The 13,961-nt window shown below is 29.3% G+C and overlaps 3 protein-coding genes and 1 long non-coding RNA gene across 8 annotated transcripts in view; 1 reads left to right on the top strand and 3 right to left on the bottom strand.

Annotated features, from left to right (window-relative positions):
* LOC115877807 (pyrimidodiazepine synthase-like) overlaps positions 1–850 on the bottom strand; it is a 33,151-nt gene extending 32,301 nt beyond the window's left edge. Inside the window, exon 1 of one of the 2 annotated variants that reach the window (XM_030894124.1) lies at positions 419–850. In XM_030894124.1, coding sequence (XP_030749984.1) covers positions 419–603 — 185 coding nt within the window. In that variant the 5' untranslated portion in view covers positions 604–850. The remainder of the gene's footprint in view (positions 1–418) is intronic. The other variant, XM_030894123.1, reaches the window with a different exon arrangement.
* LOC115877809 (cyclin-C) overlaps positions 1–2,522 on the top strand; it is a 35,856-nt gene extending 33,334 nt beyond the window's left edge. For all 4 annotated transcript variants that reach the window (XM_030894133.1, XM_030894134.1, XM_030894131.1 and 1 more), the window contains exons 2-5: positions 1,181–1,225; positions 1,293–1,399; positions 1,453–1,659; positions 1,714–2,522. In XM_030894133.1, coding sequence (XP_030749993.1) covers positions 1,194–1,225; positions 1,293–1,399; positions 1,453–1,659; positions 1,714–2,168 — 801 coding nt within the window. In that variant the 5' untranslated portion in view covers positions 1,181–1,193 and the 3' untranslated portion in view covers positions 2,169–2,522. The remainder of the gene's footprint in view (positions 1–1,180; positions 1,226–1,292; positions 1,400–1,452; positions 1,660–1,713) is intronic.
* Positions 2,204–3,088, bottom strand: LOC115877810 (PAXIP1-associated glutamate-rich protein 1). The gene is made up of 2 exons (XM_030894135.1): positions 2,759–3,088; positions 2,204–2,705 (listed from the first exon to the last, which is right to left on the bottom strand). Exons 1-2 carry the CDS (start codon positions 2,971–2,973, stop codon positions 2,534–2,536), a joined length of 387 nt encoding a protein of 128 aa, XP_030749995.1. The 5' UTR covers positions 2,974–3,088; the 3' UTR covers positions 2,204–2,533.
* An 8,814-nt stretch (positions 3,089–11,902) lies between these two features.
* Positions 11,903–12,694, bottom strand: LOC115877928. The gene is made up of 4 exons (XR_004049445.1): positions 12,506–12,694; positions 12,200–12,456; positions 12,045–12,145; positions 11,903–11,948 (listed from the first exon to the last, which is right to left on the bottom strand). It is a non-coding gene; the product is annotated as an uncharacterized LOC115877928 (long non-coding RNA).
* Between the last annotated feature and the right edge of the window lie 1,267 nt (positions 12,695–13,961).

The following is a 13,961-nucleotide window of genomic DNA, read 5'->3' as shown; positions in this document are numbered from 1 at the left end:
CGCAAGTTATACAAAATGATTTCAGTAAAAATATTATACTTAGCCCAAAATATTCCAGAAAAGTTCTAAGTATCTTGTATATATCTTGTATATATAATATATTGTATCTATGTATCTTGTATATTGTATATCTTGTATATATATATATTGTATCTATGTATCTTGTATATATAAGTTCTAAGTATCTTGTATATCTTGTATACATTCCTCATCCAAAAATATGACAAAAAAATCAGTAATCATTGGCATTGTGCATTTTTCGAACACCATGTAGAGAGCTTTTCTGAAATACTCTGGACCACCCTGTATATGTAACGCCCACATAAAACGTGATAATATTTTAATAAAGCATTTTTATGAAGTGAAATATATTATTTACAACACAACTCAAATTATTTAAAAATATATGGATACTTACATGGTTGGATTTAAATATTTCATATTACTAAAATCAGCCACGAACTCCCAAGCTTCGTTCGGATGAACGTTGAGCGAAACCGATGTTTTGTGTTCATATTTTCTAACTCTTATCGTAAAATATAAAATCAAAACTCCCAAAAGAATTCCGAATGTTTTACGCGATTGCCAGCGTATCCTGGTCATCTTTGCAATAAACTCGGACGATTATTTCTAGTAGTTTGTAATTTAAATTTTAACATCGGTTCGAATAATGGTTCGAATAGCATTAAAATCTGTTAAAAATGTACTATTTTTAACTTTAGGAAGTTGCGTTCGTTGCGTTTATCGGTTCGGTTGATAAATAAACAGAAATCAAGAAAGGCTGTGCTTTCAAGGACAGGTCATTCGCTTCAGAGCATAAAAAACTCTGGGAGTTAGAAAAAGTTCAAGGGGCTTTTTGGAATTCATTATAATTTATATCTATTAAATTCAATTAATTTTTTAAACTATAAAGAGGATTAATAAGAAGAATTATCGTTTAATATATGTATTTTATATAGCCATTTATGTTGTATAAATTAGGTTAACTCCCATAGAAAATAATCTTTGTTTTTTATCATCCCAATTTTATGGCAAAACTGTCAAAGTCAAATATTTTAGGTTATGTGGAAGCGGTTTTTGTAATTTTGTATTTGTATTTGTATTAAAAATTCAATAAAAACAAATTCTTTCGCATCTTTTAATTATTTTATTGTTAAAATAAATCACGTATTTTTTCTAGTTTCTATCCTATAATGGCTGGTAATTTTTGGCAAAGTTCTCACAAGTAAGTAAATTTGTATTTTTGCTACACTCTTTTTAAATGTCCCCATTTTTATAAATATAAATTTTAGTCAACAGTGGATCTTGGACAAACAAGATCTAGTCAGAGAACGACAACACGACTTGGCTATTCTCACCGAAGAAGAATATCAGAAAATATTTATATTTTTCGCGAGCGGTAAATTTACAAGTCTCTTACATAGTATTTACGTTAAATACTCCTGTTTTTAGTAATCCAGACACTGGGGGAACAGTTAAAATCACGCCAGCAAGTTATCGCGACTGCTACAGTATATTTTAAACGGTTTTACGCAATAAACTCTTTAAAATGTATTGATCCTCTATTGTTAGCACCCACCTGTATATTTTTAGCTTCTAAAGTAGAAGAGTTTGGTGTTATTTCTAATACTAGGTTAATATCCACTTGTCAAACAGTCAGTAAGTTTATTTTTTTATCTTTAATATTATAGAAATTAACTTGATTTATTTTAGTTAAAAATAAGTTTGGTTATGCTTACAATCAAGAATTTCCATATCGTACGAATCATATTTTAGAATGTGAATTTTACTTACTGGAAAATCTCGATTGTTGCTTGATCGTTTACCAGCCATATAGGCCTCTACTACAACTAGTTCAGGATATAGGACACGAAGAACAACTTTTAACATTATCATGGCGAATAATCAATGATTCCTTAAGAACTGATGTGTGTTTACTCTATCCACCTTATCAGATTGCAATAGGCTGTCTACAAATAGCTTGTGTCATCTTACAAAAGGATAACAAGTTGTGGTTTGCTGAGTTAAATGTGGACATGGAAAAAATTCAGGAAATTGCTAGATATATTATAAATTTATTAGATTTGTGGAAGTCGTACGATGAAAAAAAGGAGATACAAGGATTGTTAGGAAAGATGCCTAAGCCAAAGCCAGCCCCTCAGAGATAGTGTGCTAGGAATTTAGTGATAAAATTGATTTTATGGATAGTAAGATATTTAATTCTCTTTTAAACAATTCAGTACAGATTTCTGATGAGTACAAACACTAATGAATTAATAAGTATAGAAAGAATACAGGCATGTCAAATGAAGTTTAGTTATCTATGTAACTTCAAAGTAAATTCAAGTATTATTAAAATACGCTTATATAGAGATAATTCATATGAATTTATGCCGTTACAATTTTCTTACTCGTTTTGTAACATGTACGAATCTTAATTTTAACCTCTACATATTGTGATCTTAATGCAATTTTGAGAATATAGACTTAAATGTTAAGAAATAAATTTTCATTTCAACACATGTAGAGTATCTCATTTTGTAGTGGCTGGAAGCAAGTGGTGCCTTCTCATATTATTTATTACACCATCTAAGGACGTAGTTTTCTTCTTTGCGCTGCCTTTCAGCGTTTCTTCTCCTTTATTTCTTATTTTAAGGCGTGGCGAGGTCATTTCATCCATAAAATCAAAATCGTCTTGTTCTTCCCTAAAACACAGAAATTTACAAGAAATCCTTGAACAGATATGAAAACAGGCTACTTTTTTATATCGTTCTCTTCTTTTGGTTCGTCTTTAATTTCTGGAGAAGGCGTTCGATATCCTGGGCATTTCCATTTGAGTTCTGGAATTTTTCCCTGTGCAAGTTGACTGTAAATTCGATCTATTTCTTCGGGTTGGGGTTCCCAAGGATCTTGGCAATCTTTAAACTCCTCATCAGAACATTCCACGCACCAGTCATCTTCAGCATTTGTCATTTTAATCAGAGATTGGCTCTATTTTTTAATTTTCTTAATGAAAATTCAAAATTTTAAATTATTTTTGACAATATTTTGACATATAAACAAAATATTTGGGAGTTTTTGAGGTTATATTTAAAATTAGTAATGGGCCTTCTTAATGGGTAAACCTCTCGGGTCTTCTTATTCAAAGCTCTGGGGCATACTCTCTACCTTACATCATATATTACAAATATATATTATTTAAAAAGCGTGTGGATCCGGTGGCTGACCTTGAAGCCCATATATGCTGCATTTGATCATCGATACTACGCAAGCGCACATCGTCGATGTTGCCAAATTGCAGTTTATTTTCCAATTATTTGCAGTTGAAATTTTTTTTTTGAGTGTTAACCAGTAATAATACAAATTCTATAATTAATATTATAATTTTAGATTTATCTTGATATCCAAAATTAAGGTAAGAAGGATAATGAAGATTGTGAAATGAAAGTATTATGAGTAGGTATATCAAATTGTAATAATAATAACATTTTATTTATATATTTGGTAAAGGTGTGGATCCGGTGGCTGACCTTGAAGCCCATATTTGCTGCTTTTGATCATCGATACTACGCAAACGCACATCGTCGATGTTGCCAAATTGCAGTTTATTTTCGAATTATTTACAGTTGAATTTTTTTTTTTGCGTGTTAATCAATAATAATACAAATTCTATAATTAATTTTATAATTTCAGATTTATCTTGATATCCAAAATTAAGGTAAGAAGAATAATGAAGATTGTGAAATGAAAGTATTATGAATATATAAAATTGTAATAATAATAACATTTATTTATATATTTACATTAGAATTTAAAATTTATCATTTACGGATTTTATCATTTACGGATTTTTTCTTAATGGTTTAAACTTATTAGAAATTATTTTATTTCTTTTCATTCAAGTTATTTAATTTCTAAGATTGTTACAGGCAATAATAGTTTTGATTATATGTATTGATGTTTTGAAGTACTACCATGACAGGTCTTATTATAGAACAATAAACGTCAATCGGAGATAGAGGTAACATTTTACCCTGACCCATATAATGTTACTAATATAATATACTTTGATTATAATTAATATTTTTATCATAATTTCTTAAAAATATCAAGTTAATTGGATTTTATCGAAGAGTGTGTTGATAAGCAGTGGCGGATACAGAGGCCGGGCCAGACTAAAGTCTATGGTATGTAAAATATTGGAAAAACTGTGTGTTAAAATGGCGCCCTAAAAACCATATTTGCTTTCATTTTGGCCCCCCTAAAATAAATTCACCATATCCGCCCTGTTGATAAGATTTAAAATAAGCTTTTATGTTTTATCTTTTTCTTTTTAGAAGGAAGATGGTTTGTATCGTGAATACATTACAGTATTTAATATCGTGTACTTTGATATTCTTTTTCTTAATTTACTGTAATTTCTTGTTTCCTATAATGCCAAATCTTGACTTGGCTATGGTGAAGATTTGAGTTTTGATCTTATTAGTTTTATAAGAATAATAATAATAATAGAAATACAAGACAATTAAGACTTAGTTTGTGATTTATATTAAGTCTTTCTTATAATATTTGTTATGTCTTCATCTTAATACTATATTATGCTTGGTCTGGAAAAAAAATGTTAAAATATCTTAATTTTGCATATCCTATTCATCCTTCCATTAGGAAAAATATGGTTTATAAATCATATATGCTAAGAAAATCACATAAATTAGGTGTAAGAATAGAGAAATCTTAATGTAGCAGAAAAATTAATGCAATATATTATGTACAAGCAGAATTAAACAAGGTAACTGTTAATGTTGCTGAAGCCGATTCTACAATTTTAATTACGGAGGCTAAAAGGCCTTTTAAGGCCTCCGTAGTTTTGATGGAACGTTAAAAAAAATCTATTATGAACATGTCAAGCTACAACATTTAAAAATTAAAAAAAAAAGAAAAAACTTGGACACATTTTTAATAAAGCACTTTTTAAACGTAGCATAATAATCTAGATAGGAATCTAGAGTTTTATTTCTATATAATTTTATTGACTATGAAAATACATAATAAGCGTTCACGTGTTGTGCAAAATATTAAAATAATATACCGCGTACTATGACTGAAAAAAAAATAGCGTCAGCAATGACTCTGAAATGAAGATCGCTATCATTTTATGGAAATGTCCTCAATCGTCATTTCCCAGCCAACTGGACGCCGTTTTTTCGATCATACGGTATATATTGACAAAAAAACACCGAAAAGCACATATTTGTTTTCTACTGAAAATAAGTCCAAAATAACTCGCAATCTGGCAACATCGAAGATGTGCGCATGCGTAGTATCTGTGACTATATGCAGCAAAAACTCGTTTCAAGGTCAGCCACCGGATCCACACCATTACCAAATAAAATTAATAATTAATAGCTATTTAACAAAATTTCGGGTAAAGGTGTGGATCCGGTGGCTGACCTTGAAGCCCATATTTGCTGCATTTGATCATCGATACTACGCAAGCGCACATCGTCGAGTTTGCCAAATTGCAGTTTATTTTCGAATTATTTGCAGTTGAAATTTTTTTTTGAGTGTTAATCAATAATAATACAAATTCTATAATTAATTTTATAATTTCAGATTTATCTTGATATCCAAAATTAAGGAATGATATATAAAGCTGAATATAAAAAATTGTAATAATAATAAAACATTTATTTATATATTTACATTAGAATTCAAAATTATCATTTACTGATTTTTTCTTAATGGTTTTAAACTTATTAGAATTATTTTATTTCTTTCAAGTTATTTAATTTCTAGTTATTTACAGCAACAATAGTTTTGATTATATATATTGATGTATTGAAGTACTACCATGACGAGTCTTATAGAACAATACACGTCAATGGGAGATAGAGGTAACATTTTATCTATAATCACAGATAACACATAATCAGATTATGTGTTATCTGTGCTATAATGTTACTAATATAATATACTTTGATTATAATGTTTGTATCATAATTTCCATGATAATTTCTTAAAAATATCAAGTTAATGGATTAATAGCAATTTTAGACATATATTTTATCGAAGTGTGGTGATAAGACTAAAATAAGCTTTATATATGTTTTATCTTTTTCTCTTTAGAAGGGAGATGGTTTGTGTCGTAGAATACATTACAGTATTTAATATCGTGTACTTTGATATTCTTTTCTTAATTTACTGTAATTTCTTGTTTCCTATATTTCCTATAATGCCAAATCTTGACAATATGGTGAAGGTTGAGTTTTGATCTTATTAGTTTTATACCTGTGTTTATACAAGACCAAATTAAGACTTAGTTTGTAATTTATATTAAGATCTTTCTTATAATATTTATTATGTCTTAATCTTAATACTATATTATGCTTTGTCTGGAAAATAAATGTTAAAATATCTTAATTTTGCATATCCTATTCCATCCTGCCATTAGGAAAAATATGGTTTATAAATCATATTATAGCTAAGAAAATCACATAAATTAGGTGTAAGAATAGAGAAATATTAAAGTAGCAGAAAACCTATTATGAACATGACATGGAGCTACAGCATTTAAAAATTAAAAAAAAGGAAGAACTTGGACATATAATTTCCCGAATTTTTAATAAAGCCCTTTTTAAACGTAGCATAATAATCTAGAGTAATTAGATTAATTATAGGAATCTAGAGTTTCATTTCTATTTAATTTTATTGACTATGAAAATACATAATAAGCGTTCACGTGTTGTGCGAAATATTAAAATAATATATAAATTCTTGATATAAATAATACGCGCGTACTGATTGAAAAAAAAAATAGCGTCAGCGATGACTATGAAATGAAGATCGCTGTCATTTTATATGGAATGTCCTCAATCGTCATTTCCCAGCCAACTGGACGCCGTTTTTTCGATCATACGGTATATATTGACAAAAAACACTGAAAAGCACATATTTGTTTTCTACTGAAAATAATTCCAAAATAACTTACAATCTGGCAACATCGAAGATGTGCGCATGCGTAGTGTCTGTGGCTATATGCAGCAGAAACTCGTTTCAAGGTCAGCCACCGTTTCCACACCATGGTACAAAGAATACAAGGTATGATATTGCGCAGGTTGGTCATTACGTCACAGGTGATAAACGGCACCATTGGTCGGCAAGCTCTGCGCGCCAATTTCAAATTGTCAAACAGATGTCACAATAAATGTCAAAATAATTTTTCAAATGTCAAGCACGATGATTTGACATTGTGGCGGATCGATATCGACAATCCCATCCATGCTAGGGCTGTGCATAGAATCCCGAGCGAAGTCTATCGGTGCCAAGAAGAAAAGAAGAAGAAGAGCGGCATCGGCTGACAAATAAGACATAACGTGTTTTTCAATAATTATTTTATTGTAGAATAATTATTTAGTTGTGTAATTAAAGAGCAGATTGAACACGTCCCTTTATTTTATGGACTTTGAGTTGTGAAAAATCTAAACAGTAAACCCAGCTGATTTCGTTATCATATTCACACCCAGAACAACCATATTGGTGACCCCGACGTGATCCAAGAAGCTTGAAATTACAATCAGCACCAACCAACCAAACATGCAAACAAACAATCAGAAATAGCACTACTCAAACAAACAATTCCAATCAATCAACAAACAACCAACCAATAAATGAACTGTGCAGAGTCAGTTTCAAACCCCCCGAATTCTGGAAAGCTGAGCCAGAACTATGGTTTTACAGAATTGAATGTCAGCCGATGCCGCTCTTCTTCTTCTTTTCTTCTTGGCACCGATAGACTTCGCTCGGGATTCTATGCACAGCCCTAGTATGGATGGGATTGTCGATATCGATCCGCCACAACATAACTTTTGGGGTTATGTCCTAATTCTTCCCTATTTTAGGTCTCTTTTTATTAGTGGCAATTGGACAATATGGATATTTTTTTGTATGGCGTATGACGTCACAGGTGGTATGCGCAAACTTAACGAAATTGGAGCCGCTATCGATCATACCTTGTTTTCTTTGTACCATGGATCCACACCATTACCCTTATTAGAATTATAAGTCTATATCTCTGTTTACAGACAACCAGAGAATAGGTACATTAACAACAATAGTGCAGACAACAATAGTTTTGATTATATATGTATTCATCGATATGAACGATATGTATTGAAGTACTACCATGACGAGTCTTACAATGGGAGATAGAGGCTGATAGAGGTACCATTTCTTAAAAATATCAAGTTAGTGGATTAATAGCAATTTTAGACATATATTAAATCGAAGAGTGTTGATAAGACTAAAATATATAAGCTTTATGTTTTATCTTTTTTTCTTTATAAGGGAGATGGTTTGTGTCGTAAAATACATTACAGTATTTAATATCTTGTACTTTGATATTCTTTTTGTAATTTACTGTAATTTCTCGTTTTCTATAACAGCCTATAATGCCAAATGTTGACAATATGGTGAAGGTTGAGTTTTGATCTTATTAGTTTTATACCTGTTGTTTATAGGATACATTAAACAGTGCCTTCTATTAAAAGATCAGCCTGCGGGCGGACTTTTGTTTACTTCATCAGCTGTACATACTTAGATATTGGGTTAGATTCCGTTTCATATTTTGTCTGTTGATTTTTGGTTTTAACTCTTTGATTTTTGGTATTATTTATTATTGTAGTGCAAAAAACTAATTATTTTGGTGTTGAAGTGACATAAACTACTACCAGATATATGGTCACTCTCGGTTTCGCATAAAAAAATAGAAAAATTACACGCTGTGTAAGTGATTTAACCTAAAAGTGCCCATACATTTTTTACTTATCGTGATTTTTGTGTGTGTTTTTTAAGACTCTAACAATTCATCAATAAAGCTTAAGTAGAGTGTGTTTTTGGTGCTATGCCTCATCTTTGTTGTGTTCCTGGTGGAAAGGATAGTTATACTAGGCAGCCTAAAGTGTCCAGAAGAGCAAGAAAAGTGGGTACGAGTTATAAATCAAGAGAATTCTATTGAAAATATATTTAATAAATTTAAAAATAATATTCTCCCATGATGGTATTAATGAAAACTGGACAATTATGTTTATTTTATTCATATTGTGGAATCTCCACTCCAAGTGTTGTTGGTTCAGCTTCGATAGATTCAAACACGTAAGTTGGTATTATGATCTAGGGAAAAATAAAGAATATATGTATTAGAGATCATGAAAAAGATTATTATTTTGAGTTCAAATTTTAAAAAAGATTATTGTAAAGTATATATATATAATGTATGTCAAGCATAACATATATTTGTTCAGTAATTTTTAATGAATAGTGTTGATTATTTATAATACCAAATTAATATCAAATATTTAAGTGATGGCTGAATACAATATGAATAAAATAACAATAAAATTGGTATATTTGCATAATACAAAATTAAGTTTTAAGAATAAAGGTGTTACTAAAAATACTAAGAAATTCATATTTATTTGTTTTAATTGGTCTAATGTTATTTACATTTTATGTAAGAATTATACCGTATCATCGAAAAAAATCGGCGTCTAGTTGGCTTGGAAATGAACATCGATGACATGCCCTAAATAACTGTACACATAAAATAATTAACTAGAATTTTACAATCTTGGAAAATTTGATATTCTTGAATCTTGTTTCTAAATATACTAAATTTTTTGATTTTCTTGGGATTTAGGTTCGGGAAAAACGCTGATTAAGTTTTCATTTGGTTTTTCATTATTTTTATTTGGTTTAAAAAAAAAACGGTTCGGCTAACATTATAGCCTTCATCAGTGTTGTGTCATATGAAAAAAATAGTGTCGAATATAATCCAAAAAATTACATATAAAATATTCATACCACGCACATAATGTTTACTGCGTACTGCGTACTCCATAGTCAATGTAGATAATTTTAGTGTTAAGAATAATAATTTTAAAAAATATGTGGTCATGTTTTGATTAGTTTATATTAGTTTATTAATTGCAGTAAATATTATGAGGTGTGAATTATATTGTATATGTAATTTTTTGGATTATATTCGACACTATTTTTCTCATATGACACAACACTGATGAAGGCTATAGTTAGCCGAAACGTTTTTTTAAACCAAATAAAAATAATGAAAACCCAAATGAAAACTTAAATCAGCGTTTTTCCCGAACCTAAAAATCCCAAGAAAATCAAAAATTTTAGAATAATTTTACATATAAAATGCCAGCGATCTTCATTTCATAGCCATCGCTGACGCCTTTTTTAGATAATATTGTATTATTTGTAAATATAATTTTTCGAAGATTGATACTTGCAAGATATACATATAAATTTTGTGAATGCAAATAATAATACATCACTATTATTAGATATTGAATGTTTTTTGTTAAATTAGATCGATTTTCAAACCCCAAAATTTAAAATATATTTACATTTTACCCATTATGTTATGTACCTATACACTATTTGTACATCGTAAAACATTTGCTGCATTTGTATGGTTCATAGTTTATTTGCCAAAGTATTTATTACTATAAATAGGTATATATGTTGTAGTTATTAACTGTATATTATGTATATTTCATTTAAACTATATCATTTTTAAAATACAAACCAAAAATCTGAGGAATAATTATGTTTTCTATGTATTCTACAACATATTTATTAATCCGTTATATCTAACTAGCGAGACGTCATAAATCTCGCCCGGAGGCTGATCTTTTAATAGAAGGCACTGCATTAAAATACGCAACCAACCGTCCAATCAGATGAAAGAGGTACGTACCCTATCGTTGGGTATTGTGCAATCACGTGATGCTCATGTCGTATGACGGTTAAATCTTTGGTTAGAATTTTTGTTGTTGTTTTTACCTGTTTTTACAGTTTTTACTTTATTTTTCTATTTACATCAGACTTATATTTTGTAATTGCCTATCAGACAATACGTATTTAGAAAAATAATAAGAATTAGGATCGTGTTTTTTTTTAAATTCTGGATATTAATTGGAACCCTTAGTAACATTACTGCTTTTGATATAAAAAGTGCATTTTTGATTATTTACTTGGGTTAGGATATTAAAATATTGGTTGGATTGTACGACATAAATACATGTAGGTATGATTATTTATATAAATATATATGTATGTATTTATAAAGCTTACTAACTGTTTTGCATTTTCAGTTTTTGATCAGACATTTGATTTTATTTGTGAAATGCTCACAAAAAAGCTTCCAATGATTCAACATCAGTGTGTTTGCTGCATAATGGGTCATTCCTGCTGAATTTTTAGATCATTTCAAGACTACACGGGAAAAACCAGATATGTTACATTTTCATAGAAATTGATAGCGACACAACTTTATAGGCAAGTGTTAGCATTATTCGAGGCACCATCAAAGAAAGCAATAATAATACGCTTAGTCCAGGAGATATTACAGCTTAGATATTTTGCCCTACAAGAGAAAAATCAGAGTAGTCCACTCGTAATTGCATTTTCTCGGCTCCAGTTAAAATGAACAAAGCTGGTTTTTCCTGTGGTCTTCATTTGCAATAACGTAAATAAATGTTTATACATATGTATGTGATGACTAAATTGGTGTTAAGGAAATAAAAGTTTTTCGATATTAATATACACCTATATATATTTATTTTGAAATAAATTACACTTTTAACAGTTTAATGGAATTTTTAAAGCCAGTTATAATATTTATAACTTAAAAACTTGAAATCATGTGAATGTAATCACGCATTAAACCACAGAGTAGATTTTAATATTAACTTTATATAACTTGTAAGTAAAATAATAAATAAAACAAATATGAAGTAACCAACAATTCTAATGTATATATTAAAATACAGTACAATAATAGACCCTCACTTAACATAGAGTAATATTCTACCCAACTCAGTACTACGTCCAACATGAGTTTCAAATATATTGGGCCCTAATCGTTCCTGAAAATAGTATTTTTTTACATTGTTATACCATATTCTAAACTATTTAATATTTAAGTCACTTAAAAAGTTAATTTGTATTGAATAATTGTCTACCATTAAAGCAAATTTGGACTAGTATTCTTAATGGGCATATTCTGTGTATGGATATAGGTACTTCCTCCAGATTTTGGGTTCAACCAATTTATTCTTAAAACCTGAAACATCTACATATAAAAAATAGACAGGTTACTAATTATAATAAAATTTACCCTTAGAATTATACTTCTTTAACAAATAATTTCCATTGGTATACTTTTCCATGACAAGTAATCAACTTCCTAACATTTTTTAATTGATGTAATACTTCCTCATGATGCGAAAAGAAAATCTTTTCTTTAGCACACAAAGGACAAACGATATGTTGGCTTACTTTCAGATTAGTTAATTTTCCATAGATATCCTCATGTCAATTCAAAGACGATGAACATGAAAATGATCATCACATGAAACATCACAAACTAAAAACCTAATAAACAAGTTTATATCCAATATAGAAATAAATTTAGTGTTCTTACCTATTGTCGTCCAAATCCACGTTAATAGATAATTAATTTTTTAGATTTTTATTATTAAATATATCTTTCGAACTACTGGTTTTAGTAATTATTAAATTAAACGAACTAAAAAGTCAAAAATATTAAACAATTAATTCTCTTGTCAATTGTCAATTTTCTCCAGGCACCGAACATTATCGATAACGCACGATCTACCACGATTACTCCTTTGATCTGATTGGACCAGAGAAATAGAAGGGATAGAGAATGAGCGTCAACATGCGCAAAAGGTCTAATCAAGTTGGGCGCCATATTCCAGGTCTTCGTGTCATTTTGTATATAGGTGCAATGCCGTCTCTAATAGAACAGCCTTGGGGCGAGATTTATGACGTCACGCTAGTTAGATACTACGGATTAATAAATATGTTGTAGAATACATGGAAAACATAATTATTCCTCAGATTTTTGGTTTGTATTTTAAAAATGATATAGTTTAAATGAAATATACATAATATACAGTTAATAACTACAACATATATACCTATTTATAGTAATAAATACTTTGGCAAATAAACTATGAACCATACATATGCAGCAAATGTTTTACAATGTACAAATAATGTATAGGTACATAAGATAATGGGTAAAATGTAAATATATTTTAAATTTTGGGGTTTGAAAATCGATCTAATTTAACAAAAAACATTCAATATCTACTAATAGTGATGTATTATTATTTGCATTCACAAAATTTATATGTATATTTTGCAAGTATCAATGTTCGAAAAATTATATATTTACAAATAATACAATATTGTCTAAAAAAGGCGTCAGCAATGGCTATGAAATGAAGATCGCTGGCATTTTATATGTAAAATTATTCTAAAATTTTTGATTTTCTTGGGATTTTTAGGTTCGGGAACGCTGATTCAAGTTTTCATTTGGGTTTTCATTATTTTTATTTGGTTTAAAAAAACGGTTCGGCTAACTATAGCCTTCATCAGTGTTGTGTCATATGAGAAAAATAGTGTCGAATATAATCCAAAAAATTACATATACAATATAATTCGCACCTCATAATATTTACTGCAATTAATAAACTAATATAAACTTATCAAAAGATGACCACATATTTTTTAAAATTATTATTCTTAACACTAAAATTATCTACATTGACTATGGAGTACGCAGTAAACATTATGGCGTGGTGAATATTTTATATGCAATTTTGGATTATATTCGACACTATTTTCGCCTTGACACAACACTGATGGAGATATAATGTTAGCCAGACCGTTTTTAAACCAAATAAAATAATGAAAACAAATGAAAATCAATCGGCGTTTTCCCGAACCTAAGCCAGAAAATGCCAAATATTAGAATCAGGATTCAAAACAATTTTCAAAGACTCATAAATGTCAGTGCGTTACTATATTGCAGAATTCTTCAAGAATGTCAGCATCGATGTTCGACTTCA

This window comes from Sitophilus oryzae, unplaced genomic scaffold (assembly GCF_002938485.1).
Source record: "Sitophilus oryzae breed Bouriz unplaced genomic scaffold, Soryzae_2.0 scaffold_1499_pilon_pilon, whole genome shotgun sequence".
NCBI classification, from domain to species: domain Eukaryota; kingdom Metazoa; phylum Arthropoda; class Insecta; order Coleoptera; family Curculionidae; genus Sitophilus; species Sitophilus oryzae.
This window is presented reverse-complemented; position numbering and strand designations above follow the sequence as displayed.

Bases quoted from the DNA above. Each gene is read 5' to 3' on its own strand.
- LOC115877810 (XM_030894135.1), bottom strand. From the start codon at position 2,973: ATGACAAATGCTGAAGATGACTGGTGCGTGGAATGTTCTGATGAGGAG. The intron at 2,706-2,758 runs GTAGCCTGTTTT...TCTGTGTTTTAG, and splicing joins GAAGAGAACGATATAAAAAA to GGAAGAACAAGACGATTTTG.